This window comes from Cydia amplana, chromosome 7 (assembly GCF_948474715.1).
Source record: "Cydia amplana chromosome 7, ilCydAmpl1.1, whole genome shotgun sequence".
NCBI lineage: Eukaryota > Metazoa > Arthropoda > Insecta > Lepidoptera > Tortricidae > Cydia > Cydia amplana.
The window spans coordinates 2,937,167-2,964,463 of record NC_086075.1 but is presented as its reverse complement, the minus strand read 5'-3'; the positions used below and the strand labels follow the sequence as shown (position 1 = coordinate 2,964,463).

Here is a 27,297-nt window from a genome sequence, read left to right as displayed (position 1 = left end):
CAGGTTGTCGATATATTGATAAAAGCCTTTGGAATTTTCACATAGAAGTAATAACGTTCCTAACATTAGAAATTAGAATTATTTATGAAGCAGTCTTATTTAAGAGAACGACAATAATAATAAGGGTGGAAATGGTTGAAATGATCAGAACATGAGTCCATTTTATAGGACCAATGTCGATGACTAAAACAAACTAGAAAGTACGTGGTTAGTTTATTAGTCAATATATTCAAAAAACAAAAGATGACTCACGGTAAAGCACTTTTTGACATTAGCTTCGATTTTCCAAGGTTGTGTGTTACGTCACATTGTATTAATTATTAGATCAGGTGAGGATGCCAAACAATGCAGCCTAGCTCATACGCAAATAATTGGCGGAAGGGTTGTGAAATCTAGCAAGCTGTGGAAAATCTATCTTAAACGAATCTGTCTGGCGAATTTTCCACACTAATCCTGTTCCTGTAGTTAGTGACAGACTTGTCGGATTGAGTAAATGTTATGATTTAGGAGGATAGACAGATTAATGGACTTACGTTTCCCACATTTATCCACGTAGTTGGTGGCCGGCTTGTCAGGGTGGCAGAGGCAAGTCTTTAGGCTCTAGAAAGTAGGTAGTAGCAGTAAAGGAAGAAGGTAGATAAACTTACGTTTCCCACATTTATCCACGTAGTTGGTAGCCAGCTTGTCAAGGTGGCAGGTCGTGAGGCTCCAGGAAGTAGGTAGTAGCAGTAAAGGAAGAAGGTAGATAAACTTACGTTTCCCACATTTATCCACATAGGTGGTAGCCAGCTTGTCAAGGTGGCAGGTCGTGAGGCTCCAGGAAGTAGGTAGTAGCAGTAAAGCAAGAAGGTAGATAAACTTACGTTTCCCACATTTATCCACGTAGTTGGTAGCCAGCTTGTCAAGGTTACCACCTACCGGTCGTGAGGCTCCAGGAAGTAGGTAGTAGCAGTAAAGGAAGAAGGTAGATAAACTTACGTTTCCCACATTTATCCACGTAGTTGGTGGCCGGCTTGTCAGGGTGGCAGTGGCAGGTCTTGAGGCTCTCGTCGCAGATGGAGTCGGCGAAGCCGCAGTCGTTGGTGATGGAACAGCCGTCGCCGTACATCGCCGTGCCGCGTGTTGCTGCATCTGTGGGAGGGAGACAAAATATTTATCAATTTATTTTATAAGCTTCTATTTTAACCTGTAGGCCTAGTACAAGATTGGTGCGACAGTATCTCGTGGCGAGATAGACTACCCGACTTTTCTATGTTAATAAAAGAGGAAGGCTTTCTCGCCGCGAGATAGGTACTCGCACTGTCGCGCCAATCACGTGCTAGCCCGGCTGAAATATTATGTATTTTCGGGTCAAATCTTGCAAGTTAAATCAGCCTTACGGCCCGATTCGAACTTTAAGATTTTTATATAAGCACCCGTTTGTTCCTATACAGTTAAATTTTCACAATCGTTACATTACTCGTGAATCATCCCTAGTCCTAATCCCGAGGACCGCTAGAAAACATTTTACTCAAGTTTGACGCTATTATTATTTTTATTTGTTGACTTCAGAAAATATTCACGGTCACAATGAGTCAGATGAACAAAGCTACTACAAAAGGGCTTTCGTGACAGATCACGAACTTCACTTGCTTAGTCATGTGAAAATTCTCAGAAACCACGTATTAAGTTAAAAACGAGACCTGTTTGTAAAAAGTGGCGTAATTATATTCATGGCGTGTTACAATCCAAACGGTATCTTTATACCTATACTTATACGGTATCTGTTTATGTGGATTCAAACCTAATGCTGCAGTATTACAGCGCTACATAACTGCGGACTGCTTTGTTGTCGTAAATGTCAAATCTGATATAATTTTTACCGCGAAAATGCCTCTCTGTCGCACGAATATGGAAGAAGGAATAGAGACGTGATAAGGAATTTCAGTTTCGGCCCCAGAATTTTGACATTAGCGGCAGCAGCAGTGATGTCGCGGTACAGTACAGCTGCAGTAATGAAGATGCAGTCAGAAACCGAACGGTACGAGCTGATGGCGCTCTTTTTATATTTTTTTCCTAATTACCTCTAGGTTAATTTGGCAAGCGGCCAACATCTTCTAAAGTTCCGTTAATAACTTATTACATTATTAGGGTAATTATTTACCGCAGGAGACACTAATTACTGCAAACTAGAAACCGCGATAACTCATTAATGCATAATAATTGTGTCATTAATTTGGTTCAAAAACTGTTTCTATAATACAAAACTGATTCTGGATTTCATATGAATTTATATACGAGTAGGTATCCTAAAACCACTTGCTTTCTAAAAACTATATAAATATTAAATACATTTTTTTTTACTAAAAATTTTACATCTGACCAAGTCAACATGCTACCGTGGTTGACATGAAATTAAATTAAATTAGTTTTTCAGGCAACTATTGCTCCATCGATATATACCTTAAAACAAGTATACTTAGGTATAATCAATTATAATATTATTATCACTACATAGTATAAAACAAAGTCGCTTCCCGTTATCTGTCTATCCACAGGGACAGACAGATAGCGGGAAGCTACGTATGCTTAAATCTTTAAAACTACGCAATTGATTTTGATGCGGTTTTTTTATTAGATAGGGCGATTGTGCACTACAATGAATTTTACTGTCCGGCAGTCCGAGTTTTTACGGTCCGATATGGCACGCCATGAAATGTATATAGTAGCTTGTGCACTAGACGTAATTTTACCGTCGGACATTTTACTTTTCCCCATTCCGGACAGTTTTTTTCCGGTCCAAGATGACAGCCATGAAAAACGTGTTTATGCTTGTGCACTGCGTCTGGAATTAGTATTATTCATGACTTGGCCGAGCGGGGGCGGGCCTCTCTTTTAGTAAAAAGACGGACAAGTGCACAAGCCAATCATCCGTTTTTTTCATGACACTGCGCCGCACCTGCGAGTAAAAAGACGGACAAGTGCACAAGCCAATCATCCGTTTTTTCATGCCATATCGGACCATGAAAACTCGGACTGCCGGACAGTAAAATTCATTGTAGTGCACAATCGCCCATAGAGTGATTCAAGAAGAAGGTGTATGTATAATATTTTGTTAGCAAAGCCGGGGCGGGTCGCTAGTAATATTATATATCTTAAAACTAAAATAAAACACAATTATGACTGCGATGCACATGATGCACATCACACCTGCTGTACCTACTATAACTTTGCTGTCTTCAGCCTAATCAATTTTAACGTATATCACGTACAAATTTATGCTCTTCGAGCGACACAATTTGACACGTAATCGCAATACATTTCCTATTCGAACGTGGAAGGCAATATGCAGTCACACGGCATCATGTTTTATTACTGTCTATCATGCATGCTATTGAACAGTATGGTGCAATTCCACATGTTTTAATAACAGCATGTATTATAGCGAACAAAATGCGTATTTTTTGGGGAAAACGAAGACCTTGTGCCCTGTTTATCAAAAGCTTGTAACTTATAATACAAGCGGATTGACATCCGCTAAAAGTGACCTTTTTGACAACTTTTGTTCGAAATGGACTTCCACTTGTATTACAAGTTACAAGCTTTTGATAAACAGGGCACTGGGGCCCGTTTCTCAAAGCTTGTAACTTGTAATACAAGCACGTGTCATTATTTGCCAACTTTTGTTAGAAAGGGACTTCCACTTGTATTACAAGTTACAAGCTTTTGAGAAACGGGCCCTTGTATGTGACCTGAGAATTTAATTAGATTTATATAAAGCAGGAATAGATAAATTTTTTAATGTTTTTAAACTTTTAAATAATATTAACTTCTAAGCTCATCAAAATTAGGTAGTTCTACATACGATAGATAGTAGGTAGGTGAGGGTGGGGAGGGTCGATCCCTAGGGGACACTTGGTAAACTTCATTTTTAATCAAACCAAACGAGATACAATTTTTTGCGCTGGTAACACTCATTCATTCGTTCCTAACTTCACGTTCTGTCATGGCACTGTATCGGGAAAGTCAGTGGTTCAAAAATGGCGGACGGTGAAAGATTTTCTGCGTACTATATTCAATTTTCGGTAAGCTTTAACTGGATTTATTTTATAATATGAGATGAAAATGATGTTAGTGAGTGTGCTTATTTTATTTGTTGTTTATTGAAGTGATGATTAACTTGGATTACATTGATATACGCGAACACATGTTTCGAGTACGGCACGTTTTATAATCTTACTATGTATGGGGAGACTTTGTCTTTTTCTTCAGGGGAGATATGATTCCGGGATCATGTCACCCCCAAAGCGATCAAGTATACATTGTAATAAATTTACTTACAAAATGATTCATAGAGCTATCATAAATATTTTCTTTTCTTTAGTAAATCATGCCGCGAAAGTACGACCAGAGAAACACTGATTTAAATTAAACTTTCAAGGTTTTTGACTCATTATTGTTTATTAAAACGGAATTTAATGGCGTATAATTCAGTTTTTAATTATACAACCGACTCCGAAAACGGAATTATCCCCGTGGCCTTTGAAAAGACTGACTAAAGTTGACATCAACATTTTACGAACTACCCGTACTTGGTTTTTTTTATCAAGTTAAACGTTTTACACACAGGGGATGTTACTCGGTCGACAAAAAACACTTATAACGATATTTGGTTTTCAACCGGCGATATTTTTTTTTTATGGATGAAATGCTATTTCAATGGCTTTCCGACCTTATGAACTATAGAACCGACGGTCCATAGAAAGGATTTTAGGATTATGCAGCTCAAACACCGTCCTCGAAACGTGAGCAGTTATTTTCTAAACTTATTTATTATAACAAACAATAACGACCAGTGATGGGTAAAAAAATTAAAATTGCTGTAGGTATCTGACGCTAAAAATACCTTCATAAGAACTTTAAAAAAATTAGCTTGTTACAAGAAATTTTATGTTAATAACTTAGATTTTTTATTTTTTTGGTACAAAAATTGATTCCCTATTTTATGTTGTTTTATGGATAATACGATTACATTGTTTTTTAAAAGTATAAGATTATGGATGAATATGTGTTTGATATCTTCATATATTAATTTTCTGTAGATAAAGTGAATAAATTAATGTAGATACTACCCTCGAAATATGACATTGCCACTTAAAATCTTTTTACCAAGTGTCCCCAAATCTGGAAGACTTGATCCCTTCGGCTTAGACATCTGATTACCGGAAATACAACTTCAAAGCATGGAAGATGCAATATATATATGTTTGCTGTGTATTTTACAAATTATAGATGCATTGCTAATAGCGATCCGAGTTATATAATCAATGAGAATCTGGTATGGGGAGACATGGTAAAAATATGTTTACCATGTGTCCCAAGAACCAGGGTCACTTGATCCCCCTAGGATCAAGGCTCCCGACCAGGGGTAAACAAGTCTCCCTTACATAGGGGACACATGGTAAAAGTCAACAGTATGGGTTTTCATTAAATAATGATCTAATTTATTGCACAAATCTGTTCTAATTCAAACTATTAATGAAGAGATAAATTCTGAGTCGTATGGTCTATAAAGTTTTGCAATACTACAAATAGTTAAGAAAATGTATGCTAAAAACAAAAGGGGTGATCAACCCTCCCCAGTTTCCCCTACACTGTAATGAATACATATAATGTGTCAGTTTCTTTTAGGTTAAAAGGATAGCCATTATTAGCTACATGTACGTGACACATACGTTCACTTGAACCAAGTTAATGATAAGTAATATCACATTTCAGACTAAATGGACCTAACCTAAATCTGAACTAAAATAGCACATGCATGCAAGCGAAAATAAGATGTTAAAACGTCGAGGCAGTCGGCATAGCAACTGTTTCTAGCTTCAGCAAAGCCGTCATTTCGTGCTGAAGTTAGTCTCGAGCAGTTAATCCGGGCGTTAAAAGCGGGTCAAAGCCTCGCCCTCCGTCGTAATAAAACAAGAAAAGTGAGGCGTTTAAAACTTCAAGTACACTTTTTCTCTGGTTGGTGGAATATTTTATGAGGGTACTTACTTACTTTAAGAATTACTATTCAGTTTTATTTTATCAGCTACGCTTTTTAAGACACAGTCGATTCATCAGCATGATTAGTTGTCATTTTGAAAAGTTTTGTATAAGTAGTTACAAAGAGAAAAAATGTTCAGGTGCAAGCAATTCTCTTTCATGGATTTCTATGTCATATTAAATAGAACGGGTCACTCACGCATTTTAAATCGATAAACGCTCGACATGTTTCACTCCGTACCGAGGTGTGTCATCAGGAGCTTGCGTTGACACAACATACCTATCGAGCGTTTGGTTACAGCGACTCTATGCTATGCCAAGTAAGCGCTGTCGTCCTTGTAATGTCGTCCGTCCACTAGGTTCGTGGCTTTTCGTCCTTTCAATCGAGGTCTATAGAATATATCTATACTCACTTAGTTCATCATTCATTCATTCCTCATTCAATAATTCATCACGATCATTATTCCTACACAAATTCCTAGACTTCCTAGTGCTAGCCTTCACAAAGATTCTTGCGCACAACGGGGACAAAAGTAAGTTTAAGTACGTTATTATTATAACAGCCACTGGTGGGCTTTCAGCTCATCCCGTTTAACGTCCAGTTCCTTGCATCGACGATTTTCAAACGTTTCGTTGAAGGGACGAAATTATGAGCAGTAGCTCAGTTAAGGACTCTCCCACCGCTATTCCTTTCAGTAAGTATACTGAAAGGAATAGCGGTGGGAGAGTCCTCGGCGGAGCATGCCGCTTACGGAAATATGGACCCGCGTCACATGTCACGAGGTATCGGTCCACTCTGAGCGTGCAATGAGCTACTTACTGAAAGGAGCAGCGGTGGTGGTATCCTCGGCGGTACAGAGCGGCCATAGCAGCAGTAGAGCGAGCGCGGCCAGCGAGACACCGGCCCGCCCGGAGCGTGCGACCCGCATGTCGCTCACGGACCCGCGTCACATGTCACGAGGCATCGGTCCACTCTGAGCGTGCAATGAGCTACTTACTGAACGGAGCAGCGATGGTGGTATCCTCGGCAGTACAGAGCGGCTATAGCAGCAGTAGAGCGAACGTGGCCAGCAAGACACCGGCCCGCCCGGAGCGTGCGACCCGCATGCCGCTCACGGACCCGCGTCACATGTCACGAGGCATCGTTCCACTCTGAGCGTGCAATGAGCTACTTACTGAACGGAGCAGCGATGATGGTATCCTCGGCAGTACAGAGCGGCTATAGCAGCAGTAGAGCGAACGTGGCCAGCGAGACACCGGCCCGCCCGGAGCGTGCGACCCGCATGCCGCTCACGGACCCGCGTCACATGTCACGAGGCATCGTTCCACTCTGAGCGTGCAATGAGCTACTTACTGAACGGAGCAGCGATGGTGGTATCCTCGGCAGTACAGAGCGGCTATAGCAGCAGTAGAGCGAACGTGGCCAGCGAGACACCGGCCCGCCCGGAGCGTGCGACCCGCATGCCGCTCACGGACCCGCGTCACATGTCACGAGGCATCGGTTCACTTTGAGCGTGCAATGAGCTACTTACTGAACGGAGCAGCGGTGGTGGTATCCTCGGCGGTACAGAGCGGCCATAGCATCAGTAGAGCGAGCGCGGCCAGCGAGACACCGGCCCGCCCGGAGCGTGCGACCCGCATGCCGCTCACGGACCCGCGTCACATGTCAAGAGGCCATCTGTAACAATAGAAAACAATTATGAATGAGGTTATGAATGTCGTTGCAGTTACTCAAGCTTTGAGCGCTTGCACGGCGGCAGCGGTGTAAATTCATACAGATTGACTGAAATATCAATACATTTATTGAACGTATTTTTATTCTTAACCTCTTGTATGTTTATGATGCACGCTTATTGATTTCTTCTTTTCTTGCAGTTGTTGTTGTCTGTACATGTCCGAATATGTCTGTGATCGTCACGAATAAAAATCTTTTATCTTTATCTTTATAAGGACCCTGGCCGAAGTTGAAGAAGAAGAAGACTATTTACTCATATTTTCCCCTTTTTAGGGAACGACTCTTCTTCTCTATACAGCACAACCTAGGTGAACTCACGATTTTTAACCACCACACACGCGAAAGGTTCATTTCTATGTCTCAACAATTAAAGACCATTCACGATCCTCAGCGTTAGGGAATCGCCTGATTGGATTAGACATTACCGAAGCATTATAGTCAAATACTTTCATGGAACAAAAATAATTTTATTTCTCGTGAAATTCGCCTTTCGCAAGGATTCGCGAAGTTATTTCAAGTAAAATACGTTTTCGAATCTGCTCAGAAACTGCGAACTTGCTGCGAATGCTTGAAGCTCTGCTCGAGTGAATGCTCAAGTCTATCAGCATCTTAAAGGACTCTTCAAGGAATATCTTTAATCTAAAATCAAGAGGTTCTACTGGCTTGATAGTATCAAACGACTTTATCTTGATTGGCTTTACGCTACGACAATGTCGATGCGATGTCTAACCGCCATGCCGAACAGTCAAGCTGGATTATTTACGCTTGAGGAAGCGAAACAATAGCTCATGGCATTGCCGGCTGTCAATTACTGGCACCGGTTTGTTGGTGAGCTTACCTATATAGACAATAGGGCACTCATCTAGCAATGCATTGTCTGTAGTGCTTGTGTTGATATTAAGAAAAATTGTTTCTGAAAAATTGAGCATTTGTTATAGCTTCCGAAACCTCAGCTGTCGATCCGAAACAGCATCTTGTGGGCTGGGGAACAGTAGTCACATGGAAATATGGCTTGAATCAGGAAGAAATTTTACCTAATGTTAAGTCACTATACTCACTATACTGACAAGTCAAGTACCTATTTAACTAAATAAGGCCCATTTAGATTTCGCAAAGTTCCTCTTTAATATACAGTTAAATATTTTATTGCAAAAAGGAAAAAATAAAGATAAAACTTTAATGGCCACCATTTCATTTTTGATTAGTATTTTTTATACCACATAAAATGCACATTTTACGTCCTATCTCACAAAATAATGTTCATTTGGATACCCTTTCTAAATAAAAAGTCTTTCGTGAAAGTTTGATAAATGATAAGTCCGATAGTGGTACGATTTTTTTCTGTTTTAAGTAACCTAAAATACTTAAGGCTCCTTGACTTGTTAGTACAGTACCTAAACATTAGGCAGAATCGTTTCTTGATTCAAGCCGTATTTCTGTATGGCTACTGTTCCTCAACCCAACCCACTAGATGACCAGCAGCTGACGTTTACGAGGCTTCATAATAGATATCTCTGTAAGTTATGTGATCGATAAAATTTGCGCCTAGCCCACGGTCTATTGCAGCTAATTCAAGACTTTCCTAAATTTTTGGTGAACCGCGGAATGACTGTTATAGTGGCTGTGTCAAAATTTTGCCTTCAATGTCTTGCATTGCTTACAAGTTTTAGTTTTCTGTTTTCTATGGTTAAATGTCTGAATTATTTATACGTTTATTCCTTGAACTGGTGCTTTGTATTAAACACCATTGAATGATACGTAATTAAATATATAAGTATAAACTTTGATCTTAATTATTGTAGACTCTTACTGGAAGTAGTACCTAACCTTATTGTGTTTTCATTTAAATAAAGCTTATGGCTTTTCGTGCAAAGGGCCCGTATCCATCGCTGTCATAAAATTGGAACTCGGTAACACAGCTGCTAAATATTGTGAACGCAGCCCTTTCAAGTCTTTATGATCACTGCAATGCGGAGTACGTTCAAAACATTTGTTTTTTTGTGAAACAAGGATGGCATTCAAATTATATTACTAATGAAATGGTAAAATCGTAGTACACTCGTATAGACATTTCGATCGCATCAACAAATAAGTACGAGAGAGATGCACGGGCAATTGGTAACAAAATATGATAAAATTTACTAAAATTACACTAACACTAGTTCCGTACAATTTTTTTTGAAATTTGAATCGGTCTCAATGATCTGACGTCACCTGTTCCATGTAAGATGAAGCTCTCTGTAAAGTGTACATACTTCTTTTGTGTTTTTATTTATTTATTTGACATTTAGATTTTATTCTAGAAACATTCTAGACTAGTATTTTTTATACAATTTTTTTTTCATGTTTGACGATCCTTTTGTGAAATTCTTAATTTAATTTAATTTGTGTTTAATTTGATTTGTATAATAATCCAATATTCTTATGGAATAATAACATCAATAAATTGCTCTGATAATTAGCTTAAGATAATTTATAAGTATGTTACGATTCATAAGTGCTTGTTGCTAGGCCTACATGAATAAAGTATATTTTGACTTTGACTTTGACTTTGAGTGGTAGATACACGAAATTATTGAAAGCGCTTAAATACAATATATTAAATCTTTACTTATTTAAAGCTTAGTGTTTTTTTATAATGCAATGGTGGATTGACTATTTGAGAAGATTTTTATTTATTTCTGTATAAATATTTCATCACTAATTTTACTGAAGTTTCGAAACGATTCCGTTTACGTTTAAAAATTCATAATATATTATATGTGAAAAAAATCTTGTTTTATTCTTTATTTATAATTGGTATAGTCTGAAACGATACCGATGTTCTCTGCCATCGTTCATTAAAGTTATGGGCATATAGTTACATATAGGAATGTTTTATATACATTGGATTTGTTGGGACAACAAATTTAATCACAAAAATGTTCTCAGACTTTATTAGATTAATTAATTATATATGCTTGGTTATATGCAGAGTTGTTTTACATGGATTGAAAGAATAAATAACTTGATAGGAAGACAAATGTTTCACATTAAGCGTTGTAGAATTATAATTATAATTAATTATAAAACAAGAATATTCATTAAGAATAATTTACTGTAAAAGGAAATAAGAGGAATTTGATGTATTACTACTCAGATGTAAGGAACTTTGTATGTCAAAAAATTATATAACATATAGAAGCTCGCTTAATAAATAAAAACTTAATTTTGTTAATTACTACAAAACTAAAGTACCAATATACATTATTTTAATATAAAACGAGTCCCTGTATGTACTCTTTATGAAAGATTTAGTCAATCAATTATTTAATGTAAAATAATTGTTTTCATTATAAGCACTCAGGTACCTATTTATACATAAGTAGGATGAGCAAATAAATTGTAAAATGACAATCCATCTAGTAAGAAAACTGTAAAATTAGAGAAACAAATTATGTATTGATTATGTAAAATGTATTTAAGTAAGGTAATGAAACTTTATGATATAATTATAGGCTAAAATTTACAAAGGAAAATCTGTTGATTGTATGCAAGAATATGCACCTGGAAAAAGTCTGATTTAGATTGCAATTGAGAGATTAGGGACTCTAAGGCTTAAGGGGAGAATATTTCAATCAATTTATTTAATATAATGTATATAAATTTAGACGTTTAATTAAGGAAAAATCATTTGTCCTTATTAGTAAAAGGTTGAACAATAAAAGTTTAGACACTAAAAATTAAGGTAAAGTTAGGGTTATTGTTATCACTGAATGTTATAACAAGGTAAATAAGATGTTTAAGGAATAGTTTTAGCCATGATTGATAGTGGAAATGTTCGAAAATTTGAGAAAGGATAGAAAATAATTTGTTAGGTAAACTTCGTATTTGACGAAATCAAAAGTACGTAAAAACCAAGAAAGTTATGTTTTGATATTGATTGATGCTGTAGAAAATTAGAATATATGTTTAAAAGATAATTTTGGCCAGTTTTAATAGTGAAAACATTGGAAAAATCGAAGAAATTTGTAAATAAAAATGTTAGGTTATTTATGATCAAAACTTCGAAAATATAGAGTTTGGACGAAAGAAGCTTATTGGAATATGTAGATAAAAAATAAATACATCCATTTTTGTATAAAAGGACAAACAAAAACAAGTATTTTACTCAAAATTTAGAAAAAACATTTTCCATAAGAAAATTTTCAGTATACAAGTTCATTGGAAAATGGACCTTAAGTTCATATACAAAAGGTTCAAAATCGTTTGCACCTTAGCCTAAAAAAATGGTTTGACGTAACAAACAAAGGGTGGCAATTGTTTTAGTTGACTAAAGTGACTAAAAATTCGAAGTAAGCATTCTCGCATAGAGAGAACCACAAAATATTGGGTATAAAAGGAGCGTGAGAGCCAGGGTGGGAACATTCAGTCTACGGCAGCGGACCAGAGAAGACCTCCTAAGAAGTACGAAGAAAAGGGACCAGAAGAAGCACCAGAAGAGGAACCAGGAAGCAGAAGAACGAAGCCCTACGGACTCCGACGGCCTGCGGACACCGAGGAAGACTGCGGAGCCCTAAGCGGGCATTCTCCGAACACGAAGCCCTACGGACTCCGGCGGCCTGCGGACACCGAGGAAGACTGCGGAGCCCTAAGCGGGCATTCTCCGAACACGAAGCCCTACGGACTCCGGCGGCCTGCGGACACCGAGGAAGACTGCGGAGCCCTAAGCGGGCATTCTCCGAACACGAAGCCCTACGGACTCCCTCGGCCTGCGGACACCGAGGAAGACTGCGGAGCCCTAAGCGGGCATTCTCCGAACACGAAGCCCTACGGACTCCGGCGGCCTGCGGACACCGAGGAAGACTGCGGAGCCCTAAGCGGGCATTCTCCGAACACGAAGCCCTACGGACTCCGGCGGCCCTGCGGACACCGAGGAAGACTGCGGAGCCCTAAGCAGGCATTCTCCGAACACGAAGCTCTACGGACTCCGGCAGCCCTACGGACTTCGAGGAAGACTGCGAGCCTTAAGCGGGCATTCTCCGAACAACTTCGGCAACGGGAGCTGGTTGCAGAGCTCCGGGAGCAGGTTGCAGAGCGTCGGAGCGGGTAGCAGAGGTTCCTGAGTTCTTCGAAGCCTTCTGATCTCCGGGTGAGTGCTTACTTATTCATATGAATTGTGTTATTATGTGATTTTTATTCTAGGTCGTTTGGGAAAACTAGTACCTATCATGTTACTGAAAAGCTGAATGAGATAATTTCAGGGAATAAAATGAATATAGAATATGAACTTATTAGAATAAGAAAATAAGATCTTGGCAATGCGAATTATTTATTGATATCTAGGGACTGTTTAAATATAGAGATAATTAATTAAATAATCTTCAGCTTTGGCATTATGAATTTATGAGCAATATATTGATAAGGTACAAAGAAACCTTGCATTCAAAGATATTGAAACTGAATTAAATGAGAATAAAATGCTTTTGCTCTAAGAATTTGAGTGACTTATGAAATATGAATAAAATTTAGGGTGAAGCCTAGACTAAATGATAAGGCTAGGTATAGAAAAGTATACCAAAATTCTGTTCAGTTTTCATATTTGGTGAACATCGGATAGCTGAGCGATTCCGAAAGTTTACAGATGTAATGAAACCTCATCTGTACTCTGTGTTCAAAACCAAATAAAAGAAAATGAATCTTGAACTGAATATAAGAAATTGTAATGTATTTATATGTGGGCTTTACTTTGATTCATGTTTAATAGGTACAATTATAAATAGAAGCATGTAGAAGCATAAATTTAAGGGTTAGGAGTTCTCTATTAGAATACTACCGGATTAATAATTTACAGGGTCTGTGTCATCATGGTATCTCCGCTCCTATGAGACCTCTCATCAAAGAAATTCAAATTATATGATTTTATTTTATATTCAATCTAAATAGGGATTCACAGATTTGAAGCAATTGCGATTTCTATGTGCTTAGCTTTTGATTCTAAACAGAGAGTTATAAATTTTTAGTTTGAGCTTTAGATTTTAGTCTCAGTCACACTGGCAGTTTTCTTGTGGGTTCTTTCTGCCAGTCCTGTAAGTTACGAACCCATGGTAAAGACTTGATAGGGTAATTGATAGGCAGGTAAGGTTAGGGTTAAAATAAATACACTCAAAACCAAAACTCAAATAACATAAAATCAACTTTTTAGTTAATAAATGTCTTAAACGTTATTCTGTTGTTTGCTTTAATAATATGCCTCTCTCTCTTTAAAGTACCTGAGTTACTATTCGTTACAATGTTGGGTCCTACCACTTGATCACAAGCCTGGCCAAATTAGTTAGTAAGATAAGCCACACATGCATGGAGCTCTGGACTTCATAGGGTTAAGTTTTATAAGCTTTTAGGATCTTCAGTTATGGTAAGTATTCAGTAATTGGTAAGTATATGGTAAATACTAGGTTAACTTTCAATTGTTTTTATTAAAGGGTTAAGTAAGTTCTTTAAATTTTGATGGGGTAATCATTTAGAATATTGGGCCGTGATCGTCTAGTTAATTAGAGGGGGCTAGGAGTGTTTCAGTTGGTGCCGTGACCAGGATAAGGGGCTTTTCGGTGTTATGATTAGGTTAACTTTTTAGTATTGTTGGGGCCTTAGTTCTATGCACTGTGGCTTTCAGTTGATGTTTGTGTTACGGAAGGAGTATGAGAGGCGTGTTGTTGAAGCTATTGGGCAGGGGAAGGGTTAAATTTGATTGTATTTGTACGTACTTGTTGATGACTTTGTCTGTGAACACATAATTAACTTTTTCTTCACTTTACACAACACTTACCACTCACTGCATTCCATTTAGTCATTATAAATGTTTACACTCACGATTTGTACGAATAACTTGGTTGAAAAGTCTATTCATTTTGCAAATAAAACATTTTAAACATTTCTTTAAGATATTGCAAACTATGATGGCGGACTCGCGGCAAAATTTTTGACATACGATGCAAACATAACAAACATTGCAAATGACAACTGATTTTTTTAGGTTAAAGTTCGTTCACGTTTAGTGACTGTAAGATTTCAATTATTTTGTGAAAATATTAGCATTTTCAATTACTTAAAGGAATTAATAACTCCTTGCTTAAAGCGTTTTTCATTTATTTAGGTACAAACATTATATGCGGTTTACATACAAGCGGGAATTTTGAAAAAAATTACAACTTCGTAACTTGTTTTACAATACGGTCTAGCGAGCTGGCAATCAACTTGAATTTGCTCCAGTCTATAGGGGCTTGCATTGGAAATATAAACTATGCATTAATACTTCACGCCAGAGCAAGTGCTGCCCTCTGCAGTTCACGTTTCGTGCTAACGAGTAGGTTGCTTTAGTACTGCCCTCTGAAGTTTACATGTTTCTTGCACGGTGTAGATTTCGCCATTTTATGGGTTACATTGGGTGCTTAAACTTCACATTTACCTACACTTCGTGCCAATGAGCAGGGACTTCCGAGCTGTCTTCTAAGCTTCATGCATGTTCTCTATAATATATCTAAACTTTGCTACAGAATTATTTTTATCAGAATCAGTCCAGTCGTATTTAGGATACTCATGAACATGCCAATGGACACATAGATATATTGGGGATCACGTCTTATGCTGGGTAATGGTGATTTTGTAAGCTAGTCTTGAGATTCATATTAAATGGGCAGATAATCAGTAATTGTTATCACTTTTACTACATTTAGATCAGTTTCTATTCAGTTATTCAGAAAATTCTAGACACATAATTACAGAGAAAAGGCTCTGATTATTATAGAAAATATCGGTCAGTTATCAAGGCTAGCTCACAAAATTATACGTAACATGGGTTGAAATAATGCAAAATATAAATTTTATTGATGATTAGGAACATATTTCAATCATTCATTACACATATGGGGTGAAATGCTTAACATAATAAATAAATTTTTCTTAAGCAGCCTGTAGTTTTGACATTTTGTAGTGGTATTAGGTCAATAGACCTTAGGTAGGCTACACTGGAACAGGCAGTCTGCACTCTTGCAATTCTAGCTGCTCAATGCTTTCTGAAATCAGAAAAATAAATTAAATTATTAGTATCTATTGCTTGGGTTAATTGGGCTCAGCATTCGTTTTGTTGTTTCTTTTGTAAATTTTAGCATTTTCAAGTTTAACATATGACTTAAAACTAAAGTAAAAGTTTGGAAATGTGATTTTTCAGATATAAATGTGTTAGAATACATTTATAGGGGATATACAGTTAGCAATTATCTGCCACTTCTTGGCTAATACATAACATAGGGTCAGCTATTTACTAAATCAAGTTTAGACACTACATGTAAGGATGTATGTATGTATGTTAAGCAATAGGTTTAATATTAATATGAGAATACAATGACACTGATAGAGTATATGGTTATTTCTACTTATTTTATCTATCTGCATAACTTATATTTTTATAAACAGTGAAATGATCAATACCTTTTTTGGTTTACATTATGCTCGAGTCTTGAGCACTCTAGAGGGCTTTCATGAGCTCACGCCATGTCAGACTAGTTTCTGAGACCTTTCTGGTTGTGTACTATTTCAGTTTGACTATGATGCCCGGGAGCTATGGCCTTCGTACAGCAGATTACAATCAAGTGATAATTATGATATTAGTATCCTTCTTTGAGATAGGTTATCTTATATATCTCCATTTCTGTCGCGGCGTCCTTTCTGTCTTGTGTCACAGGTTCTACGTGAATGGGCGCTTGTCAGCATTTATTCCACAGATTGTTGTTGTTGTCGTTGTATTCCTACGGTACCTCATTCTGCCCTGTGCTTCGCGCTCCGCATCCCTCCGTTTCAGTTCAGCTGTTTGCAGCTCGGCGTCGACAGTACATTGCCAAATTTCACAGGACTTTTGTTTAAATGGTTCGAGAATCAGGCAAGCACGAAGAATCAGACTCGGCGACACGTTGATGAAGAATCGACCATGACGACATGATGGCATATACTTGAAGGTCTAAGTTTTTAGTCATTTTCCATGATTTGTAGGCAAGAAGTAGCGCTGATTTATCATGGGCTAGAATAAGGAAAGCGGTCACGTGACGGGTTTTCAGGAGCTGGCGCAGCGCAACATTTTCTTTATTCTTCTGTAGGTGTACCTATTCATTCTAGGTTGCTCCATTTATTTCAGACTGTGTTCCTGCCACGCTGCAATAGGTGTTTCTTTGTAACTGCTTTATCAACGCGAGAAGTTGTTGTTAGCTGGATGTCGTTCGTGCGAAGGGAGAGGCGTAGTCAGCACGACGTCGTTGGCGTGTTGGTAGAGGGTGTTGTCGGCTCGATGTCAATAGCGCAGATCAGGACTTCCAAAATGTTTCTTTTCAGACTGGAAACTGGAGGCGCCGGCAAATGATTGTGCTTTCAGATTTTGTGATCTGAAATTATTTATTGATTGATTAAGGTGTTTTATATTGCTCCATGACCAAGGAGATAGTCTAGACTGAATTTTGTGGAGGAATTCTATAGCACAAGGTAACATACAATACACCAGAACAGGGTAACGGGGCTTAACAAGATAACTATTACATAGTAGGTAGACATTAAAGTTCGTTTTGTTATACTAAAACATTAATTGGTTTTAACTACTTGGTCTTGTTACAAGTTTATTGTCTTTTGTTGTCACATGCTAATTATTTTCAGATATTCATTGATATTTTCTTTTGTAACATTTAATATCATGAGATTTCAATGACTCAGAAGTCATTTCTTTACAAACGGTTATTATGTATTATGTACTTACATGATTATATATTCATTTGTTTTATTGTTTGTACTATGCTAGTTGAAGCAGTCTAGGCACACACATCACTAATTATCGGTTCGAGTTACTCACAGGTTGCTTTCACTTTGATCGTATTGTTTGCTTAAACCTGAAAATCAAAACAAATTTATAAAATATTGGTTACAAGAAGTAATAGTACGTTATTCAGAACATGAGTGTCAGAAAGACTGGATATAAATAAAATAGAGCTTATTCATTAAGGGGAATTCGTTTGTGAGGTTAAAATTGCAAATATATATTCACTCGGCTTAGATAATGATTTAAAATTAAAACAATACGTACCGGTTACCATCACGTCTTGGTTCCCTGTTTTTGTAGTCATCTTAGCCTTTTAGACTGCATTATGCAATAATTATCACAGTAATATAGGTACTAATTTGTTCATGGCTTGCCGCAAAATCCTATTGTGGAGTCATGACAATAATATTTGAATCTGGAATCAAAACAAAAACAATCATTGGAGGTTAGAAACAACGGACATCATTTCATACAACTATTTATACGACTTTATTAAAAGTAAGCAATATTTAATCTCAAAAATGTATACTCACTTGTTTTTCTCAAACGTTTTTACGCTACAAACAAGTTGGCAATTTAATCGGAAACTTTTATCTCGCCGTTACAACATTTGACATTTGTATGAGTTGACATAATTCTCTAGCGGTAATATCAACACAATACGTAATTTAAAATTAGATTCGGTAGTACGTCCTCACGTCTCTTTCTTTAGTACGGTAAATGAAAGCGACACACTGAGTCAATATAATGTCAAGTTGACGTTTTAATTTTGGTGAGAATGGAATAGGAAACAAAATGGCGTTGACGTTTGCGTTTTGTTTCGTTACGTTAGATTAAAGGGCTCTACAGATTTTACATCAAATTGCGAGCGGTTTTTATAATATTATTGTTGTTCGAATGGTGTGATATTAAAGTGTTTGAAGGCGAAAAAAGATGGAAATAAGGAACAATAAAAAAAACATAAAGAAAAAATTTATTGCAAAGCAGAAAGAAATACATAAAAAGCAAGTTTTCAACCAGCAATGAATTTTAATTACTGTCATGTTTATGTATGGAAGAAAGAGAGAGGTATAAAGGAAGAAAGGAAGGAGAGTTTTTTTAGAATGTTATTGGAAACAGTAATTGAATTTGACACAAAGAATGAAGAAGAGTAAACATGGATTGAAGATTATTTTATTTTATAATGATGGTGGCGTCAGATCAGGATTTCATGGTGTATAATAAGAGTGAAAAATAAGTGAGATTTTGTATTTGTTTCTATCTCTTTCTAACAAGGATAAGGATAAACTACATGAAGAGTGCTTATCACATCAATTCGAAAAGTGTATAAGTAACTAGTGATAGTGTGTTACTATTTTTAGATTTGTTCGTGCATGTAAGTGTATGTGGTTGTGTGTGTGTGTGTGTGTGTGTGTGTATGTATTTTTGTGCGTGTTCGTTGTTGTTTCTATTTGGAATACCGTATTTAGGAAGAATATAATCAAGATTTATCACGTCGCAAGGTGTGGACAGGCTTTAATCGTGACCATAGACAAACATTCAGTGATTGGAGCTTAGCCAACCAATGACGAGACGGGATGGTCTATACTCTATGTTAGTTCCAATGTCAATGGAATAATCTCTAAAATTTATTTGTGTAATAAGAAATGAGACAATAATTTGGATTTATGTGCGCATAGCGTAATTAGTTGACAAGTAAAAGAGAGCATAATGAAGAAACGTTCCATTATCAAGAAGAGGAGAGTCTCAGAGTTCTGAAAAAAAAAAACAATCAAAATCAAACATGCAGCAGTGTTATTATCTTATCAGGGTGGATTTGATTGAATTATCACCATGAGATCACTGTTATCAGAAGCAACTATTTAGGATCGCCAAAAGAAGAACAAGAGGCATCTGGAGTTTTAAATTTTGTGGATCAAAAGAAACGATACTAGTATTATAATACAAGCAAAACAACATATGAACGAAAAAGTTGAAGAAACAAATCGTCACTTTATCATAACGAAATTAGTCAGAAGACTCGGCGAAGCATTAATAATCAGGAATTATCACAATGATTGCTAATGCATAGTTCAGTTTTGAGCGACTAGCATTGATCAGTTTTGAGTGACTAAGATCAAACCATCAGATCAGTATGTTGCAGATCTTATTTTCATACGCCTTCGGATCACAACGGCATAAATAAATGGATAGCTACTACTAAATTGAAGACAGTCTGGAATTAAAAAACAAGTTAATTTAAAGGGAGGAAAAGAAAGTTGTCTTTAAGGGCTAACATTATCTTCAGAAAGAACACCATCATGTTTAGCATAGCAGCACGCTTGTTCTAGATATAAGGAATTGGAAATGATATGGATGGTTCTAGCAACTTTAGTACACATAGCCTGAAGAAATAAAATAATAAAGGGAGAGGTAATGAAAGCAAAACACATTGACAAAATAACATTAGACGCGGCAATCAGCCGTAGTTTGGATGAGAGATGGAACAATTGCTTATACTGTGTACAGAAGTGTAAATTTTATGTAGTAAAACACTTGTTGTAATTTCGTTTCATACATTTATTTTTCATATAATTATAAGTCTTAGCAGTAAGAACTTTAGCGTTTAAGAAAATCAATATAAAAGATAAGTTATCGGTTAAGGTTTTATTTCACATCCTGTCTAGTTTAGTGGGTAATGAATCTGCCAATTTTCAAGCTATAATTTCTGGATTAAAATTCTAGTAAAAGTATTTATTTGTGCATAGAACTCACTAATTGTTCTTGAGTTGTGGAGATGGATCGGGATAGGGCGGCAGTGAGTTTGATGGTGCTTGCACTATGTGAGTAGTCGGGGTTGTTGTGGGCTTGTCCTAGATCCACTTTATTTATCCATTTATATGTATTGGTTCAGTATTCAGTATTTATGGTGACAGTTTTGCATAGTTTGGAACTGGATCAAAGGGTGGAAATTATCCTCACAATATGTATTTATTTATTCACCTAAAAATTAACCAATGTTAAGGAAAATGTCATTAATCAAACAAATTGAAAATTTGGCAACTGAGAACATACCTAACACATTTTATTGGGTGGTTCAATTGACAATTCAGGAACTGAAAATACTATATACGATTTTCAGTAGCGCCTAAGTTATCAGAGACGCATTGCACACTCTCACCTCGCTTGCTCAGTCAAAACAAGGAAATGTACTTATGATTATGACCAACACATCAGGTAATTCAATATTATCGTCACAGTTCAGAGTTAAAGGATATAAGTATGTCATGTTTTGAGTTACCAGGGATTGTTTGATTCTTCAGGTGTTTAGCTAAGTCAGAGTTCGACCAGAAAGCCAGTATATCTACACATCGAGCTGGAACACACAGCCATCATCGCAGCTTTATAAGATAAGTGTCTTACATTCAATTAAATAAATTTTAATAGTTGTAATAAAAAAATAAGTCAGTAATAAATTGTTGGTACAAGTTTTGTCGCTGACTGTACTTTTCTTACCTAACTAATACTCATCGAGACAATTCTCAAAACGCCTTACACTTAGATTGCGTTGTTTTAACACAGAGTTATTATAGCTGTCTTCTGTCTCCATCATCATCATTAATCAACACAAAAGTATCATAGTATTGCATTGTCATCTAACTTGAAGTTATTTTTAGGGTTCCATATCTCAGAAGAAAAAAAACGGAACCCTGTAGTAAGGATCATTTAGTTGTTTGCTCATCCATCTGTCCATCTGTCCATCTGTCCATCTGTCCATCTGTCAGTCCGTCCGTCCGTCTGTACGTCTGTCTGTACCAGTGTCAATTTTCATGTTTTAGGTATTAGAGTATTAGGGTGTTATAAAATAAATTCTGCTAGATTGTAAGTATTTTCTGTATACTGCGAGACTAAAACATAACTCCAAAAGCGAATTTATCCTTCTGGGGTCACTCTCTCAGTAGATCACAATGAGATTTGAAGGAACCCGTTTTTATAGACATAATACACATGTATATTTGTGGATGAATGTATGTAAATTTTCAATTACATTCAATACCGGGAAGTAGGCCAAAATTTAACTTGTAAGATTTGATTTATACAAGCGTTTATATATTTTCTTTCAAAATGTCTGGGAAACCAAGCTTTCCTCGGAAAACATATAAAAATTCAAATTGCGCGTTTTCTCAGAGAAGAGATTTAGCTAGATCGATTTATCGCCCAGAAAAAACCTCATATAGCAAATTTCATCGAAATCGTTAGAGCCATTTCCGAGATCCCCAAAATATATATATATCTACATATAAATAAATATGCAGGAGTTGCTCGTTTAAAGGTATAAGATAGGAAGATATTAAATAATTTACAAGTTATTTAGATACATATGCTGAATATTTCAGGACAGAAGTTAAGATCGTAAGCCACATCGTTCGCAAGTACGAGAACAAGACGGTACGTGAATCATCAGCGACAAACAACTTCAGAGGTTTGTTTTCGGTTGGAGGGTCTACAAGCCAGGCGGAGCAGGTTTATCCTGGTATTGGCAAAGGAACGTGAGTCAATTTATATTATTACAAATTTAGCAAAATAATTAATTTATTTATTACAGTGAACATGTCAACGTTACCATGAACTTGAATTGAATATTGATATTTTCATACAGGTTACAATTTCATGCTAGATGTCACTGTACCATCTACAAACTAGCTAACAACATTTTATTTAGTAATATACTTAACGTAAGAAATATTTTTACCATTTTAGTACCAAAATCGAATCTAGATGTCACTGTGCTTTCATGAAACTGATTAACGATATGATTCTAAGATTTTACTTTTATTTTTGAAATATATTTTATCACTTTAGTTCAAAAAAAAAAAATAACACGAGATGTCACTATACTTACCGTAAACTAGCTAACGGAGTGTACTCTAACATTTTACATAAAATAAGTAATTAAATAAATATTTATCTATTAGTTCCAAAACACAGTATTAGATGGCGCTGTACCATCTGCAAACTAGTTAATGGAAAAATCAAATAATTATATGTAGTGTGGAATTATGGGATATGGGATATTTGTTATATAAGTAGGAGTATTACGGATTCTGGTATAGTTTTATTTACAGACGTTCATTAATGATTTAGGAAACAAGTACATAAATGATCTTTTATGAATATTTGAGATGACTGACAGATAGGAAAGTAATTTGTTTGATAATTGGTGATTTGACTATGTCCTTGTTTTTCATAGATAACCTATCATTATTGAGTTTTACCTTGGTGGAACTCGGTAATATGGACAACAATATGTATTTTTCTAGAATGAATATACTTGAAAGCAGGTCGTGGTGCAAATGCTTGAATTATAAGTTACTATACAACTGCTTTGTTCTTTGCGTGAATAAAATATTCAAACGCATTTAGGACTTAGTTCGCATAATTTTGGATCATTTTATTTAGATCGGAAATACTAAGAGTTCTGGTGTAATTCACAATAGCATTTTATAAAATAATGTTAGAGTGTAAAAAAAAATATTTTGTTAATTGATTTGAGTTATTAGAATTCTATGAATGATATCCATTAAGTCTTGAATTTTGAGATTGTTATTTAAGAAATAGAAGATACTACGGGTTCAGAAAACTCGTGTAGTTGATTTTCTTTTATTTTACCAAATAAGTATTTAATTTAAACGAGTTTTCGGGCGCGAGTATTGCGTATAAGTTAAGCAAGGCAAACTATTGATAATTGATATTGTAATGATTGTATAGTGGGGTTTTGCGGGTTTTATATTAAAGGGTGGTTATTACAATAGTAATTAAAAAAAAAAGGTAATTATTTAAATAAAAAATGGAATTTTTGTGTTTAGGAAATTTTGGTTATCTTGATCATGTTTATAATGATTTTGGGTTTTTGAGCAGAACTTAGACTTTGAACAGACTTGAGAGACAAAGAGAGAAACATGAAAAAAATAGGTTAAAGGTAATGGTAAAAGGTAAAAGGTAACGGTCTAAAGGTAATACAGAATGTTCTGAGGTAAATCAGGATTTTCTGAGAGAGAGACAGAGAGAGAGAGAGTGAGTTCTTGTTCGAAAACACAAAGTTAAGATGTGATCAACGAAGTTATGGATATTTCGAATATTTGGGCTTAGGGCCGGGGGGACGGGGTTCGTGAAGGGATTACAATGATCATTGTCAAGGAAATCTTGGTGTTAGGCTAAAAAGATACCAGTTTTAGGTACATTTCTTCGACAATGAGACACTTTACAAGAAGCTGAGACTAAATCTTCACACACCCGTAGACAAATTCAGGGAAGGTCAATGAAAGATATTTTGAGCTTTCAAATATTTAGTAGTTGATTTGTCTTGGTTTGAATATGGACATCACGCCATAAAAAGGTAGTGCTGGATGGTTTGGGGAGAATTGCGAGCTGGTTGTTGGTCATGGGGATATTATTGTGGGAGGTTATACGAAATAAAAGGAGTGGTCATTCTCGGGGAAGACTGCCTGGTCTCCTCATTAGCCCGAGCAATGGGGGCGCGGTATCTGTATGTTAAGAAAAGTTAGCTTAAGGATATCAAGTGAGTCGGCTGGAGTAGTTTCTAATAGGGAATGTACGGATTCACAACCTGTGCACTTCATCTGAGAGTGGAAACTCTGGCCTCTTTGCAATTTTGACTCATGAAACCAATTAACCGTTAAGGTTCGTGATTTTATTTCTGGATTGACTGGCATTTGCTGAGTAATGGTCATTTATACATATCACACTTGAATTTTTCTCTGTTTGATGTTGCTGTCAACTTTGTGATTGATAGTTATTCAGATAGAGTGAAATTACACCTTGGTGGGAGAAATATCGATAACTTTATCTTTTGGGATGCGACTTGTTTTCTGTTTTCAGAACAGATGTTCTTTTTACGTCAAACAAGGTCGAAAGGGAGACTGAAACGATACCGATGTTCTCTGCCATCGTTCATTAAAGTTATGGGCATATAGTTACATATAGGAATGTTTTATATACATTGGATTTGTTGGGACAACAAATTTAATCACAAAAATGTTCTCAGACTTTATTAGATTAATTAATTATATATGCTTGGTTATATGCAGAGTTGTTTTACATGGATTGAAAGAATAAATAACTTGATAGGAAGACAAATGTTTCACATTAAGCGTTGTAGAATTATAATTATAATTAATTATAAAACAAGAATATTCATTAAGAATAATTTACTGTAAAAGGAAATAAGAGGAATTTGATGTATTACTACTCAGATGTAAGGAACTTTGTATGTCAAAAAATTATATAACATATAGAAGCTCGCTTAATAAATAAAAACTTAATTTTGTTAATTACTACAAAACTAAAGTACCAATATACATTATTTTAATATAAAACGAGTCCCTGTATGTACTCTTTATGAAAGATTTAGTCAATCAATTATTTAATGTAAAATAATTGTTTTCATTATAAGCACTCAGGTACCTATTTATACATAAGTAGGATGAGCAAATAAATTGTAAAATGACAATCCATCTAGTAAGAAAACTGTAAAATTAGAGAAACAAATTATGTATTGATTATGTAAAATGTATTTAAGTAAGGTAATGAAACTTTATGATATAATTATAGGCTAAAATTTACAAAGGAAAATCTGTTGATTGTATGCAAGAATATGCACCTGGAAAAAGTCTGATTTAGATTGCAATTGAGAGATTAGGGACTCTAAGGCTTAAGGGGAGAATATTTCAATCAATTTATTTAATATAATGTATATAAATTTAGACGTTTAATTAAGGAAAAATCATTTGTCCTTATTAGTAAAAGGTTGAACAATAAAAGTTTAGACACTAAAAATTAAGGTAAAGTTAGGGTTATTGTTATCACTGAATGTTATAACAAGGTAAATAAGATGTTTAAGGAATAGTTTTAGCCATGATTGATAGTGGAAATGTTCGAAAATTTGAGAAAGGATAGAAAATAATTTGTTAGGTAAACTTCGTATTTGACGAAATCAAAAGTACGTAAAAACCAAGAAAGTTATGTTTTGATATTGATTGATGCTGTAGAAAATTAGAATATATGTTTAAAAGATAATTTTGGCCAGTTTTAATAGTGAAAACATTGGAAAAATCGAAGAAATTTGTAAATAAAAATGTTAGGTTATTTATGATCAAAACTTCGAAAATATAGAGTTTGGACGAAAGAAGCTTATTGGAATATGTAGATAAAAAATAAATACATCCATTTTTGTATAAAAGGACAAACAAAAACAAGTATTTTACTCAAAATTTAGAAAAAACATTTTCCATAAGAAAATTTTCAGTATACAAGTTCATTGGAAAATGGACCTTAAGTTCATATACAAAAGGTTCAAAATCGTTTGCACCTTAGCCTAAAAAAATGGTTTGACGTAACAAACAAAGGGTGGCAATTGTTTTAGTTGACTAAAGTGACTAAAAATTCGAAGTAAGCATTCTCGCATAGAGAGAACCACAAAATATTGGGTATAAAAGGAGCGTGAGAGCCAGGGTGGGAACATTCAGTCTACGGCAGCGGACCAGAGAAGACCTCCTAAGAAGTACGAAGAAAAGGGACCAGAAGAAGCACCAGAAGAGGAACCAGGAAGCAGAAGAACGAAGCCCTACGGACTCCGACGGCCTGCGGACACCGAGGAAGACTGCGGAGCCCTAAGCGGGCATTCTCCGAACACGAAGCCCTACGGACTCCGGCGGCCTGCGGACACCGAGGAAGACTGCGGAGCCCTAAGCGGGCATTCTCCGAACACGAAGCCCTACGGACTCCGGCGGCCTGCGGACACCGAGGAAGACTGCGGAGCCCTAAGCGGGCATTCTCCGAACACGAAGCCCTACGGACTCCGGCGGCCTGCGGACACCGAGGAAGACTGCGGAGCCCTAAGCGGGCATTCTCCGAACACGAAGCCCTACGGACTCCGGCGGCCTGCGGACACCGAGGAAGACTGCGGAGCCCTAAGCGGGCATTCTCCGAACACGAAGCCCTACGGACTCCGGCGGCCCTGCGGACACCGAGGAAGACTGCGGAGCCCTAAGCAGGCATTCTCCGAACACGAAGCTCTACGGACTCCGGCAGCCCTACGGACTTCGAGGAAGACTGCGAGCCTTAAGCGGGCATTCTCCGAACAACTTCGGCAACGGGAGCTGGTTGCAGAGCTCCGGGAGCAGGTTGCAGAGCGTCGGAGCGGGTAGCAGAGGTTCCTGAGTTCTTCGAAGCCTTCTGATCTCCGGGTGAGTGCTTACTTATTCATATGAATTGTGTTATTATGTGATTTTTATTCTAGGTCGTTTGGGAAAACTAGTACCTATCATGTTACTGAAAAGCTGAATGAGATAATTTCAGGGAATAAAATGAATATAGAATATGAACTTATTAGAATAAGAAAATAAGATCTTGGCAATGCGAATTATTTATTGATATCTAGGGACTGTTTAAATATAGAGATAATTAATTAAATAATCTTCAGCTTTGGCATTATGAATTTATGAGCAATATATTGATAAGGTACAAAGAAACCTTGCATTCAAAGATATTGAAACTGAATTAAATGAGAATAAAATGCTTTTGCTCTAAGAATTTGAGTGACTTATGAAATATGAATAAAATTTAGGGTGAAGCCTAGACTAAATGATAAGGCTAGGTATAGAAAAGTATACCAAAATTCTGTTCAGTTTTCATATTTGGTGAACAT

The 27,297-nt window shown here is 36.3% G+C and overlaps 1 protein-coding gene across 7 annotated transcripts in view; it reads right to left on the bottom strand.

Annotated features, from left to right (window-relative positions):
• LOC134649392 (uncharacterized) overlaps nucleotides 1-27,297 on the bottom strand; it is a 102,159-nt gene that overhangs the window by 24,672 nt on the left and 50,190 nt on the right. For 5 of the 7 annotated variants that reach the window (XM_063504140.1, XM_063504134.1, XM_063504139.1 and 2 more), the window contains exons 2-3: nucleotides 7,554-7,699; nucleotides 979-1,131 (exon numbers count right to left, since the gene is read on the bottom strand). In XM_063504140.1, coding sequence (XP_063360210.1) covers nucleotides 979-1,131; nucleotides 7,554-7,662 — 262 coding nt within the window. In that variant the 5' untranslated portion in view covers nucleotides 7,663-7,699. The other 2 variants (XM_063504138.1, XM_063504135.1) reach the window with 2 other exon arrangements.